The sequence below is a fragment of the Anabrus simplex genome, chromosome 2, assembly GCF_040414725.1.
Source record: "Anabrus simplex isolate iqAnaSimp1 chromosome 2, ASM4041472v1, whole genome shotgun sequence".
NCBI classification, from domain to species: Eukaryota; Metazoa; Arthropoda; class Insecta; order Orthoptera; family Tettigoniidae; genus Anabrus; species Anabrus simplex.
In genome coordinates this window covers 374,075,623-374,089,407 of record NC_090266.1, presented here as the reverse complement: position 1 = coordinate 374,089,407, position 13,785 = coordinate 374,075,623, and the positions used below count along the sequence as shown (strand labels likewise).

Genomic DNA, 13,785 nt, shown 5'->3' with positions numbered 1-13,785 from the left:
ATTATTTCCCCTTACCCGAATATCACTTACTCCTAGCACATCCAGATGCATCCTCTTTGCTGACTGAGCCAGTTCTACCTTCTTTCTTCCATAAGCCCCATTAATATTGATAGCTCCCCATCGAATTCCATTTCGTTTGCCAAGTTGTTTCCAAGGAGTCCCTCGCCTGTCAAATGGTAGTGGGACTCCATTACTCCCATAGGTCCGAGGCTTGCTTAAAGTGTTCTGAGCTCGGTAAATTCATGAAGCAGGATGCTGCCCTACTTGCACATAGTCCAAGTGAGGATCTCTCCTCTAACGGGTTATGGACCACCGGTGAATTGTATAGTCCTAGCCGCCTGAGCACAAGGAGGGCCACGACTCAGAATATGTCCGAGATGCCCACTCCCATTCCATAGCAACTGGTATCCCGACTCTCAGGACCACTTACTAGGCCACTCAGCCGTTGCCCATGGTTCACGAACTAGGACGTGTCTACAGTAACCCACAAACATGAACCACTAATAATAATATTAAAAATAAAAATAATAATAATAATAATAATAATAATAATAATGCCCTGCTAACTAATTTTGTGGTTTTCAGATATGCCAAAGTATCAGAATTTTGTTTCACAAGAGTGCTTTTACATCTTGTAGATATGAATTGGTTAACATAGGATACGTGGGATGGAGAAATGCATCAGACCAGTGTATGGGCTTATGGCCCAAACAACAAATAATCAAACAACTTGCTGTTAGAGATATGTTATTAATAGATGTACTAGCAGTTTTGAACTCTGAGAAAAGTCTGTTCATTTTTTAATTCCATGTTGAGAGTAGCCATTAAGTGAGAAATACCATGAGTTGAAAATCATGTGGTAAAAATTTTCTACATTTTACATTACAATGAAATCTTGTTGTACCCTTATTATTTATTTCAGTCAAAAACAGTGCTTGCTTGTAATCTGTTTACACATCACACTGTCTTAGAAGCGCAATATATATACATTTTTTAAATTTACTTTTTATTTTAAGAATTCCTGCTCTTGAACATTTTTAATTACCCTTCTTCTCTTCTGGTCTCGTTATATTCATAAACTTTAATTGTAAATGTTTCACCATGGTATAAATAAAAAACTGGAAGACTGCTATTGTATATGTGTTTTGTTGTTTAGATTGGGATTGGATGACCCCCACCCATACCAGACTCAGCTCAAAATCATCCAAGACTTGCTGGCTAAGGAAGATGGAGCAACTGATAGAGATGTTCAAAAACTACTGGGAAATAGTGTTGCTGCTCAGTTCTCTGTGCCAACTGCCATTTTCTGCTTCCTGAGAGCACAAGAATCTATTCCTGATATTGAGGTAAATTGCATTAGTATAGTTGCATTTAAGATTGTTAGAAATTTAAAGGGATGACTGTTGGTATTGGTGGAGTGTTGAGATAGAGCCCAAGATATATATTTGTGGAGAGTTAGTGACAGATTCTTCTTCCTTTCTTCTATCTCAGTGGTTACATGTTGTGCTGCCAAGCTTCTATAACAGGGCTTTCCAATTTGTAAGCGCTTGAGGGACGCAGTGTAAATGTTAGGGATGATTGTGGGCCGCACACTAATAATAGGCCAATTGTAGTAAAATTCTGCAAATAGAACAGAGGTATGAAAGTATTCTTATAGTAACATAGTAGAATATGCTTATTTCAATTGAAACGATGGTTTAAACATTTTAATTGTTTAACCCTTTCCCGCCCACATTTTCAGTCCGCTTATCGCCAGATTTCAACCTATTATTTGGGAAAAAGTGAAGCAGAGCACATTGTTTCAGAAAAAGTTATATATAATAAAAACTGCTGATCACAATGTATTCAAATGTTCAATAATATTAGAAAACATACCATCACATCCATTTTCGTATTCATTGAATCATAAGGTTGTTGGTTCAAACCTCCCCCCCCCCCCCCAATTGTGGTACTCGACACAAAGGTAGGCTCTATTTGTCGCATTCTCATGTTGTATGAATCCCTCTAAACCAATAACTGCGTGATTCTGGAAGTGGAACATGTACTGTATATCAGCTTCTATTTCCCCTGAGCAAGTGTCTTCACATTCTGTATCTATGTTTCTGGAATGTGCCTGTTTGAATGCTGCATTGATATTATAAGCAAGTGGCTATCTCACTGAATAGTTTGTCTCCTCCTAACATATGTCAAAAATAATAATACTCTTTCAAAATTATGGACAGGTTCATCATCATCCATATAATCATTCGGAGTAACGAAACAAAATATTTGTGTTAACTGAAAAGCCATGGCATCGCAATCAGGTCCGAATTCTCGATATCGGTTTTCACTTACATCACTGTTATCACTAAAATTATCTTCGTTGATACGTTATTCCCTCATTGAAACTTCACCTCCACCCCTACTCAACGATTCTGTGTGACTTTCGTCGCCTATATTCAACCCAGTTTCAATATCCGCAGTATTCAATCCCGCCATGTTTACGAACGAAACAGCTGTCCCGCGCTCGCAGAAGTTCAAGACCGTTTCCTAGGCAACGTCAAGACAGATTATCGCTCTTCTTTCATTTCCTAAGCCTTGTAGATCGTACTGCGTGTTCACAAATGTCTCATAAACACTTCAAAGCTGAAGAAAACAAAAAACTATCGCATAGCTCGCGTAAGTATGCAGATAATGCAACCGGGTGCTTTCGGACGCTAAGGACTAGAAGGCGAAGTGAAAAGTCAGGCGCTTTCGGGCGCTAAGGGCGGGAAAGGGTTAAAATGTTATTTTACAATTTTACATTTGCATAAAAGAGTAAATCTATTATACCAAGAATAATTGAATTTTGAATAAAAGTACTCAACAATGTCAATTTATTTGAATTAATATTTAACAAATGGCAAAAAGGAAAACAGCCTAAAGTAAAATTAATAATGTAGTCAAAACAGAACTTCAGAAAGGAGCATTCAGTGGTAGTACTGTAGTCTATCATCTCTATCTACTAGTGAATGAATGTCCACCTTCAGCTTTGTTGTTGCTAACCTCATAAGCTGGAAGCAAGGAAGAATCAGCAAGTTGACTTCTATACTGATTTTTAATGAATTTTATAGGAAGAAAAAACACAGTTTCACATATGCACATGCTTCCAAACTTTGAAGTCATTTTTAGTCTAAATTGTCTTAAGTTTGAGTTTATTTTGCTGGATATCAATTTAAAAGAAAGTGTTCCTTTTTTTTTGTGTGTGGTCCAAATGCAAAGATATTCCTTGTGGAGGAAGCATTGATTTTTAGTTGCAAGAGCCTAAAATCCCAGCAGCGTGCTTCCAAGAGTACTTCTCTGGAAATTTCTGCAAAAGTGCAGCACTGTGTACTAGCCAGTACTACCAACAAGAGAAGAACTGGAACCGCCTCTTACACCCATAGAAATGAAAATACCGTATTTACGCGATTAATCCCTGCATAGTTTAAAAAAAAATTGAGACATGAAATTGGGGTGCGTGTTTTATTTGCGTCAAGGTTGTCAATACGCTCCTGGGTCACATAGTTTTCGATATTGGGTGTACAGTTATGCTTTGTGTAACTGCAGATGGAAGAAAACTGCCCCCATATGTAATATTTAAATGGAAAACAATTCAGATTTTAAATTCAAAACTGCCATTACATTTTAAAAAAATAGTATTTTACAGAGTAATATAAATTTGAATTTTCTCGGCGTCACGATAAAACGCGTCTTCTGCACTTTCACTCGCTTCGGTGTGTCTACAGTGTGTTTCATTGTTGCTAAGTTTGAACGAAATCATAATTCGTTTGTATTCAGAGTTTTAAAGATCACCACAATATCACGTAGCAAGCAGGCAGAGAAGCAGAATCAGCGAACACAGGCGATATCGACAGTTGGCAAAAAAAGCGTGGCTGATAATTATAATCAGTTCGTATGCACCAAACAATATTGTAAATGCCGATAAAACTATTTTTTTTTTTTAATGTCGAAATGAAACGGGCTTATTGTACACTACTGTGTTGATATGGATGCGAAAGACTTCCTCCCCTCGTCATAGGAAAGTTTGATAAGCCACGATGTTTCCGTGCAAGTACAAGGCATCTAAAGATGCTAATAGTACAGTAATCCAACAAATAAAGCATTCGCACAGGGGAGGCAGCATAGATTTCTCCTTGTCTTTGAATCATATCTTTTCTTTTTTCTTTAGTTGTGTGAGGTTATGTTTGCCAGTGATTTATCCAAGTGCTTTATTTGAATAATGTAAATGCACCTTGTTGGATACATTTCGGAAATAGTTTTTTTTCCATGGCATTTGAAAGGCTTAAACTGTGAATCAAGGTTATTGCATGCATTAATGGGTCTTAAAATACTTTTTGATGCGGCAGGGGTTGGCATTTCTGAATTACGAGTTGGCGCTTAATTCGAAATCACGTCATTCGAAGTAACAATTTTGCGTCCCTACGATTTCCAATTAACAAGGTTTTACTGTATCGCAAAACTAACAAACGATTTTGCAGGTGTGTGTGTTTCAAGTCTTTACATTGCACGAAAAGAATTATCCACCACTGGTCGTGTTACTATATGAGTAAGAGGTGACCGTGTGTGAGAAGTGTTTTAGACGTGGAGTGTGACGAATTTGTAAGTAATTTAGGAGAGGATTCTGGTGATGCAAGAGACAAAGAATCTTCCGCTCTACAGCAAATCGAATGTATTTTAAGTTCCAATTAATGCAATACTTGTCACGTAAGAAGGACTACTTGCTCATTTTCATGGCAAATATATTTTATAGTAGTGATAATGCATTTTTATCATCTCAAATATGTTCAGGCAAAGTAGCTATATCCGTCATGTTCATGTTCGTGGTACTCGAGGAGTGGTATGAAATGTTTGTTTATACCTACGTTACTCTTTCAATGGAAGGAATTTTAGTTCATTTCAGTTTTTCAAAATTATCCTTCCTAAAATTAGGGTGCAGGGTTATTCGCGTAAATGTGGTATTTTTCAGTTGCGTAAAATTTCCACAGCTTAGGTTGGCATGGAGTTCAAGATTTGGAATGGATACCATAGCCATTTTTATAATGGTTAAGATCTAACACTGACATCTGAGAGCACATTTTCCACAAAATTTCAGGTTTAAATTTAAAAAATCAATGACATATACTGTAGTTAGATCAAGTGAATACTTAAAAACAGGAAATTATAATAAAGAATGAATTAGTTCTCACTTGGGTCTGCAATGGGTTTGAAAATTAGTACAGCCTTGAACGAGCTGTGAAATATTTTTCTTAATTTTTTTCATATATCATAAAATATATTTTCAAAAAGCTCTCGCAGGCTGCCAGTTGGAAATCCCTGTTCTATAGTGTCCTTTGAAATAGGCTATAATGGCTGTGTCAAGCAACAGTAATTCACTAATTACAGTTGGTAGGAAATAATTCCGCTCATACTTCAGTCATATTGTCATTTTGCCATATTGCACTGGGTTGAAGCAGGTGAACCACTGCTTCACTAAGCTAAAACAGCATTCATATTAGTTTCAAATGTCCTTTAAAATGAAATAACAATTGCTGTTTTATCTTGTTTGAACTTTTAGGTTTCCTCTTGTTCATGAGTAAAATTGTTGCTTCAGGTTACCACTAAAGGTTACAAAGTGAAGCTATAGCAGGTTGCTCATACATCTTTGCCCACTGTGTGTGAAATTGAGGGCAGTAATTTGTCTGACAGCGATGGGAACGGAAACAAACTTTCACTTCATAGGCTACCTGTGTTGCAGTGATGCTAAGCCAGATCTGAACAATGAAGGATACGGCAGTAACAGGTTGTTCTTACAGTGAAATAACAAATATATTAATAGATGAGTATGTAAAATTAATAGGAGTATATTACACTATGCATAGTTGAATCACCTTGTTAGACCACCTTCTAGAAGTGCCATTTTCAGTGCGTAGCCCATGACGTGGGCTGGTAAAGCGGGTGTATAATGCGACTGACAGGCTGGCTGAACACATTGCATTTCTGCTCTTATGGGTAAGGAAAGCGATTTAAGAGAGTTGGAGAAAGGGATGATCGTAGGCTTTCGGGCCAAGGAGGTCAGCATTTCAGGAACAGCAACTTTTGTGAACTGTTCACATGCCTCTGTGGTGGAGGTGGATCGTGAGTGGAAGAATGGCACCATTGGGAATAACCATTATAGAAACTGTGGAGCTCAACGCGCCATTTATGTCTGAGGGGAATGTCAACTACGACAGTGCATGAAGGCCAATCGACTGGCTACAGTGGAACAGCTCATTGTCCAAATGAACCAGTTGTTATCCAGACAAACTACCGAGCAAGTTGGCTGTGCGTTTAGGGTCACGCAGCTTTGAGCTTGCATTCAGGAGATGGTGGGTACGAACCTCACTATCAGCAGCCCTGAAGATGGTTTTTCCTGGTTTCCCATTTTCACACCAAGCAAATGATGGGGCTGTACCTTAATTAAGGCCACGGCCACTTCCTTGCCACTTCTAGCCCCATCCCATCCCATTGTCGCCATAAGACCTCTCTATGTTGGTGCGATGTAAAGCAAATTAAAAAAAAAAAAATTAATAGCCCGTTATCCAGACATATTTCTACTGCAGCAGTTCAGCAAACCCTTATGCGAATGGGACTCCAGAGTAGATGGAAGGTGACTGCATCCATGCTAACGCAGGTGCATCGACAAAAAGGACTGAAATTTGCTCGACAGTATGGTGACTGGACCCCTGCTGATTGGCCTTCTCCGACAAGTCACGGTTTCAGCTGCGTAGAATGGATGTATGTCAGCGTGTCCAGCGAGAAACGACAGGGCAGTGTTATGGTTTGGGGAATGTTGTCATGGTATTCTCTAGGTCCCGTCATCTGTGGTGAAGGAACTCTTGATCAATTTGGTTATGAATCCATCTTCGGCTATCATGTCCACCTCTACATGATGATAGTCTTTCCTTTGGAGCATGGGACCTTAACTGATTTCTTTACATTTGAGCTGAATTATTTTCCCCATTACAGTGCGCATTTGGCTTAATAAGTTGTATTTGGAATACATTTCTTAACTGATACTTTAAAAATACTACATGACTAGCAAGATACCCGTGCTTCGCTACGGTATTATACTGAAATTTGCAATTGTATGCTTATTGTTTTAGATATATAATCCGCTGAAATTCGCGATCTGACTCGTTTTCTGCGAGAATCCGCCGACTCGTTTTCTGCGAGAATCCGCCAAAATTCGCGATCTGACTCGTTTTCTAATAGATTCCGGCAAGTTTCCTCCAATTTTTCAATCTTTCTTTCCAGCAATCGATTTTGTACTTCCCCGGCTAGGTCCAGGTATTCCACCCAGTTAGTTGGGTCCCTAAATCTTCGCCATCTTTTCCTATAAGCATTTTTAATATGGATCAAATCCTTCAGGGGATCTGTCGTGGTGTCGTCTTGGGTGCCTTGGCGGTATCCTACTGAACCCGCGGCCGGACTGCATTCTTAGTCATTAGCCGTCCAGGACCCGTTTCCAGCGTGGTCCGCACATGTGACGACGGTCCAGAACATTATTATTATTATTATTATTATATGTTCTGGAGCCCACAGCAATATGAAAGACCGCTACTTGGCGGTAAATTACATCTGCTGCCATTGTCATTGGTGACAATGTGACCAGCACCATTGTCGCGCGTAGGCAAGTGTGCGGGATTTCTGGCGATACGAATTACATACCTCCGTGTGTTATTGACCTTATTATAGAGGTGAAAAATTTGACGGCCAATCTCATTCCTATCGTTTATTTCAAATGTGTTTAAATTTTTATTTATATGCCAGGAGAATCTACTGTAATCTAAGAACGTTCTCCGAAGGAAAAGATGGCTGTTGAAAAAGAACCCAGGAAATATTAAAAATGATCGGTTTATGATCAGAATAAGTACATCGAATGTCTACAGCCTGTTTCCTATCATTCGACAGGATCAGGGATGGAATGAATAAAGCCCCATCTAGCGGCGACAACAGGAATTGTGCCGGCTGCCGAAGCTCCCCTCTGGGGCAATGATCGTTGAGTGACAAATAAAATGAAATATTGGACAGTGTTGCTGGAATGAATGATGACAGGGAAAGCCGGAGTATCCGGAGAAACACCTGTCCCGCCTCCATTTTGTCCAGCACGAATGTCACATGGAGTGACCCGGGATTTAAAGCACGGAACCCAGCTGTGAGAGGCTGCCGCCTGAGCAACGGAGGCATAAGTACATTATGAACAGTAAAATCAAATTGGTCTCACCTCCTTTTACACACCACCGCCGTTAAGTTTTATGTACCCCCACACCCCCAAAAATAAAAGAAGGCGTGTTTCTTTATGTTTAAAGGAGATTCCAAATACCAATGTTCACGTTTAATACCTTCAGCTTTGAGATATAAGTATCCCCTTGAAAATAATTCACTTTTTTTAACTTCCTTTCACACTCTCCCCCCCCCCCCTCACAAAGTGATATTAAGGCAAAAAATACTTGTTCCTTTAATAGTAAAGGATCTTCTAAATACCAATTATCACCACTCTAACCTCTTCAGTTTTTTTATTTATGTGTCCTCATGAAAGGAATTCAACTCCTTTTCACTCCCGCCAACCCAAGATTGTTTCCCCCCCAAAACGTGCTTTTCTTTGTTTTTAAAGGAGATAAAAATACCAATTTTCACGTCTGTAACAACTTTAGTTTTCATTAGATGTATGTATTCTCATACAATTAAGTCAATTAATTTTTTCAATCCTTTAACCCCCCAAACCCCCTTCATTGGATTTTTCCGAGAATACGTGTTTGTTTACTTTTAAAGCAGATTCCAAAAATCAAAATTCATGTGTGTAACATGTACATTTTTGAGATATCAGTAGCCTAATTAAAAGAATTCAACACCATTTTCAGTCACTTTACCCCCCCCCCCCCCACTACCCAAGTGGTGTTTCCGAAAACTAAAAATACACGTTTCTTTATTTTTAATAGAATTAAAAAATTGCCATTTTACACTTCTGTAACATGTTAAGTTTTTTGAGATATACTGTAGAAATTCTCATTTTAAAATTTCACCCATTTTTAGTTCCCCTTAAGTGGAGTTTCCAAAGACAAATCACCTATGTTTCTTTACACTTACAGGAGATTCCAAATACCCACTTTTACGTCTGTAACATTTTACGCTTCTCAGATATTCTGTAGATATAGTCCTTCAAAAACTTCACCCCAATATGCCACTCCTGTTTAACCGCCATTAATTGAATTTTCCAAAAGCAAAAATATACTTGTTTCTTTATTTTTAAAGGAGATCCCATTTACAAATTTTCAGTTCTGTAATATCTTTAGTTTCTCAGATATATGTATCCTCATTAAAGGCATTCAACCCATTATTCACCCTTGTACACCCCTCCTATTGGGATTTAGAGAAAACAAAGAAATACGTGTTCCTTTATTTTTAAGGGAGATTCTAAACACCAATTTTTACATCTGTAAACGTTTAAAGTTTTAAGATGTAGACACACTTTTTTTTAAAATTCATCCCCCTTTTCACCCCCCTCCCCCATTATTTGGATTTTCCAAAAACGAAAAAATACCTGTTTCCTTATTTTTAAAGTAGATCCCAAATACCAATTTTCAGGTCTGTAATATCTTCAGGTTCTGAAATATAAGTAGCCTCATTAAAGGCATTCAACCTGTTTTTCACCCTTTTCCACCCTTCCTATTAGGATTTTCCTAAAACAAAAAAATATGTGTTTCTTTATTTTTAAAGGAGATTCTAAATACCAATTTTTACATCTCTAAACTTTAAAATTTTTGAGATATAGATGCACTCATTTTAAAAATTCACCCCCCTTTTCACCCTCGCATTAATTGGATTTTCCAAAAACAAACAAATATGTGTTTCTTTTTTTTGAAAGCGATCAAAAGTACCAATTTTGAGGTCTGTAATATCTTCAGTTTCTGAGATATAAGTATTCTCTTTAAAGTCATTCAACCCATTTTTCACCCCTTTTCACCCCTCCTATTGGGATTTTCCGAAAACAAAAAAATACGTGTTCCTTTATTTTTAATGAAGATTCTAAATACCAATTTTTACATCTCTAAACTTTAAAACTTTTGAGATATAGATGCACTCATTTTAAAAATTCACCCCCCCCCCTTCACCCTCGCATTAATTGTATTTTCCAAAAGCAAAAAAATATGTGTTTCTTTATTTTTGACAGCGATCAAAAGTACCAATTTTGAGGTCTGTAATATCTTCAGTTTCTGAGATATAAGTACCGCTATCCTGATTAAAGGCATTCAACCACTTTTTCACCCTTTTTCACCCCTCCTATTGGGATTGTCTGAAAACAAAAAAATACGTGTTTCCTTATTTTTAAAGAAGATTCTAAATACCAATTTTCACGTCTGTAAACTTTTTAAGTTTTGAGATGTAGACACATTTTAAAATTTCACTCCCCTTTTCACCCCCTTAGCGACGGAATATCCAAAAATCCTCTCTTAGCAAGCACCTACATCTTAATATGAATATATCCCCAAAATTTCATTTCTTTATGTCCAGTAGTTTTGGCTCGGCGATGATGAATCAGTCAGTCAGTCAGTCAGTCAGTCAGTCAGTCAGTCAGGACAAGCTAATTTATATATATAGATTATGCTGTTTGAAGGGTATTTTAGAATGAGGTCTTATTTTCAAATCCATGCCCACTGGCCAGGACACACAGGTTGATGAAAGGAACCAAATCACTTCAACTTGTTCTTACCTTATTTATGTATTCTTCTAAAGCAGTCTGTAACTATCTTCTGAAATTTACTATCAGCAATTTTTTTTCCTGGTGTCCACTCTGATTCTCCAGTGTAACATCATGTCCAAGAATGAAGTGTCATCCTCTTGTTCCATAAACTGTATGAGGGTTTCTGCTGATTCAAGTGCAGTTTGTAGAGAAATATGATATCAAGTCTTATCTTCCTTGCCACTGTCAAATCAATTCAATAGTCTTGTACACAAGCTCAGCATAATGTCCCTGAAACTAATAATGAACAATGAAGCTAAACTGATAGTAGTCAACAAGACGCAACCATGTGATTGACTTTTTAAAACTTCCGTGAATGGTCACTGATGTTCAGAGAGATGATCTGAACAGCAGCCAATAAGGCAATGCTCAGCAGATGAGAATAATGAGAATACCATATTTTGTGAATGGCAAATGTAGCCTCACACAATATCCATTCTTACTTTATACCTTATCTTTAGAAGGGAGACAATGCCTTATTATATTCTAACAGGTACATAGAATTTTAGCTTATTTAAAAATGGAAGGACTGTCGGATGATCTGATGATTGGATAAATGAGGTTTTAGTGTACGTCATCTGATTAGAAATGGGTCTCAGCATTCTTTAACCCACTTGACTCATTTGACGTGACGTTCACGCGAACATTGGCCAGGCCTTCAACTCAAATGTCGAGACATACACGTGCCGTGCCAAGTCGTATGTACTTGCTTATATTTTTATTACCCCTGTAAGGGTTTCCCGTTAGTGAACTTCTATGAATAGAACAGGAACTTGTTCCGTAATTTATCGACCGATTGTAGCCTCTGAAAGCAGTGGCGGCTCGTGACCAAATTTTCAGGGGGTTCACAACAAAATTTGTGTTCACGTCTCAAATATACCAAAGTAGAATGCAAATAAGTACAAAATCACTTACTTAAATCATTTCACTAAAAGTTCTTTGTACGGTTGCTTCTCTACTCATAATATGGTGGAACCCTTATAAGTGAGGATGCATTTTCCCGAGGCTAATCTGTAAGTGTACAAGAAAGCTAAAATCACGACTGCCGGGCTTAGTCGCTCAGGCGTTGGCTGAGGCTGAGGCTCTGGCTTTCTGATCGCGTGATTACGAACCCCTGTTCAGAATTAGCTACTAGTGCAGTCTTCCGGCGATGTAATGCGATCGTAACTTTGGGACCTGTGGACAACAGTAACAGGGGAGGTGGTGGACCCTTGTGGTCAACTGTAATACTATCTCTGGTTTGGGGGGTGGTTGTAGACAGAAAGGCACATTCCTTACTGTGCTTCTCGCTTTTGGAGATATCTGTGCATAAACCATGACGTCATCTCCATGCGCATGCGTATAGTCTTTAGGCTCGTAGCAAAATCTCCAGTGTGCTACCTGGTATTGCCATTTGAAACAAACAGCTGTCAGTGTAACGAAGCTTCGATATAAGTCAAGTGCTTTTGATCAATTGACGAAATCAGGCAGAAACAAAGGAAACAGTTTTGAATTACCGGTATCCATGAATGCGTGAATATGCGTTAGAACTGGGTGTTCACATGCTCATGTGCTCCTGAGAGCCCACCGCCACTGTGTGAAAGCACAAACATTTTGTCAGGTGTCAGTGTCTCCTAGCCATGGCTCCGGGCATAGTAAAAGCCATTGACAGCAGTGCTGTTGCTGAGTTAATAGAAAATGTTTGAGACAGTGATTTGGACAGTGATGGCGATTATGATAATATTGAAGAAGAGATTTTGAGTGAACGTGACTGTTCATCTGATACGAGTGACTGTAAAAATTGTACCTGAAGTCCCACGTATGGAAGCAAAACATAGTGACTGGGTGTGTGTTAGTAATGGCGATATCCAACCAATTATTTATCATTTTACAGGCTCTCCAGTGGTGTCAGGAGAACTGACGGAATCAGATTTGTCTGTGCTTTTTAAGTTTATGGACCTGTTGTTTTCCCAATTGCGCGGGAAACAAATATTTGCACTACAGAACAATTATCGGACCCAGATAGGAAGAAAAAAAATAGACAATGACAAGTGGTTTGACACTAATGAGGCCTACTTTGCCCTCTGCATTCTGACATCCCAGGTGCTTAAGCCTCGCATCCAATTATATTGGTGCAAAGATAAATATATTGAGACCTCAAAAGGTGTGAAGTGCCTCTACATATACTCAATGCTTCGTTTTGATGTCATTGTTGGTAAGTACAATTATTTTAAATGCTTCACTGAAAACTGTGCATGAAAATTCTGGTTGCTGTTCCATTTATGGCGTTTATTTCAGAGCGGTGCACAGTAGTTCTGACCAGGTGGCGTACTTGTGTTGTGGGCGATTTAAATCTGATTTCTAAGCGAGTGTGCGGGACCATCAATCCTGAAGCAATGGGTTAAGATGTTTTCTCCCCCTCTACTCTTCGAAATACTATGTAATTGCATAAATATTTCTCTAATAAGTTCATCCAGGGATTGTTGCTCATCTCTGTGTTTGTGGGCATTGATAGCCTTCAGCCATCTAGGGTTTTAAGATTTTCCCCGTGGTCTGTGGTGAAAGCTTATCATAAACATATAAGTTTCAAGCCAGCAGAACTGTTGGAGGTATATTTCTTTTCTTTCCACTAGAACACACTGTTTTCTCAGAAAGAATTGTTGAACAATGATAGTTATAAGACCGAGCGAGTTGGCCGTGTGGTTATGGTCTTGCTGCTGTGAGCTTGCATTTGGGAGATAGTGGAATCCCACTCTCGGCAGCCTAGAAGATGGTTTTCCATGGTTTGCCATTTTCACACTAGGTAAATGCTAGGGCTTTACCTTCATTAAGGCCATGGCCACTACCTTTCCAATCCTAACCCTTTCCAATCTTTTCGTCACTGAAAACCTTCGATGTGTTAGTGCGACATTGAACCACTAGCAAAATATTTTTACTGTATAAGCAGGAGATATGATATAGTGGGGAGGAAGAGAAATTAATCAATAATTAGGTTCTTTCGATTTCAAAACTTGATGGGAAGTCAT

General features: G+C 38.5%; 1 protein-coding gene across 1 annotated transcript in view; it reads left to right on the top strand.

Annotated features, from left to right (window-relative positions):
• LOC136862844 (ADP-ribosylhydrolase ARH3) overlaps positions 1-13,785 on the top strand; it is a 177,499-nt gene that overhangs the window by 139,972 nt on the left and 23,742 nt on the right. Inside the window, exon 5 of the mRNA XM_067139110.2 lies at positions 1,157-1,346. Coding sequence (XP_066995211.2) covers positions 1,157-1,346 — 190 coding nt within the window. The remainder of the gene's footprint in view (positions 1-1,156; positions 1,347-13,785) is intronic.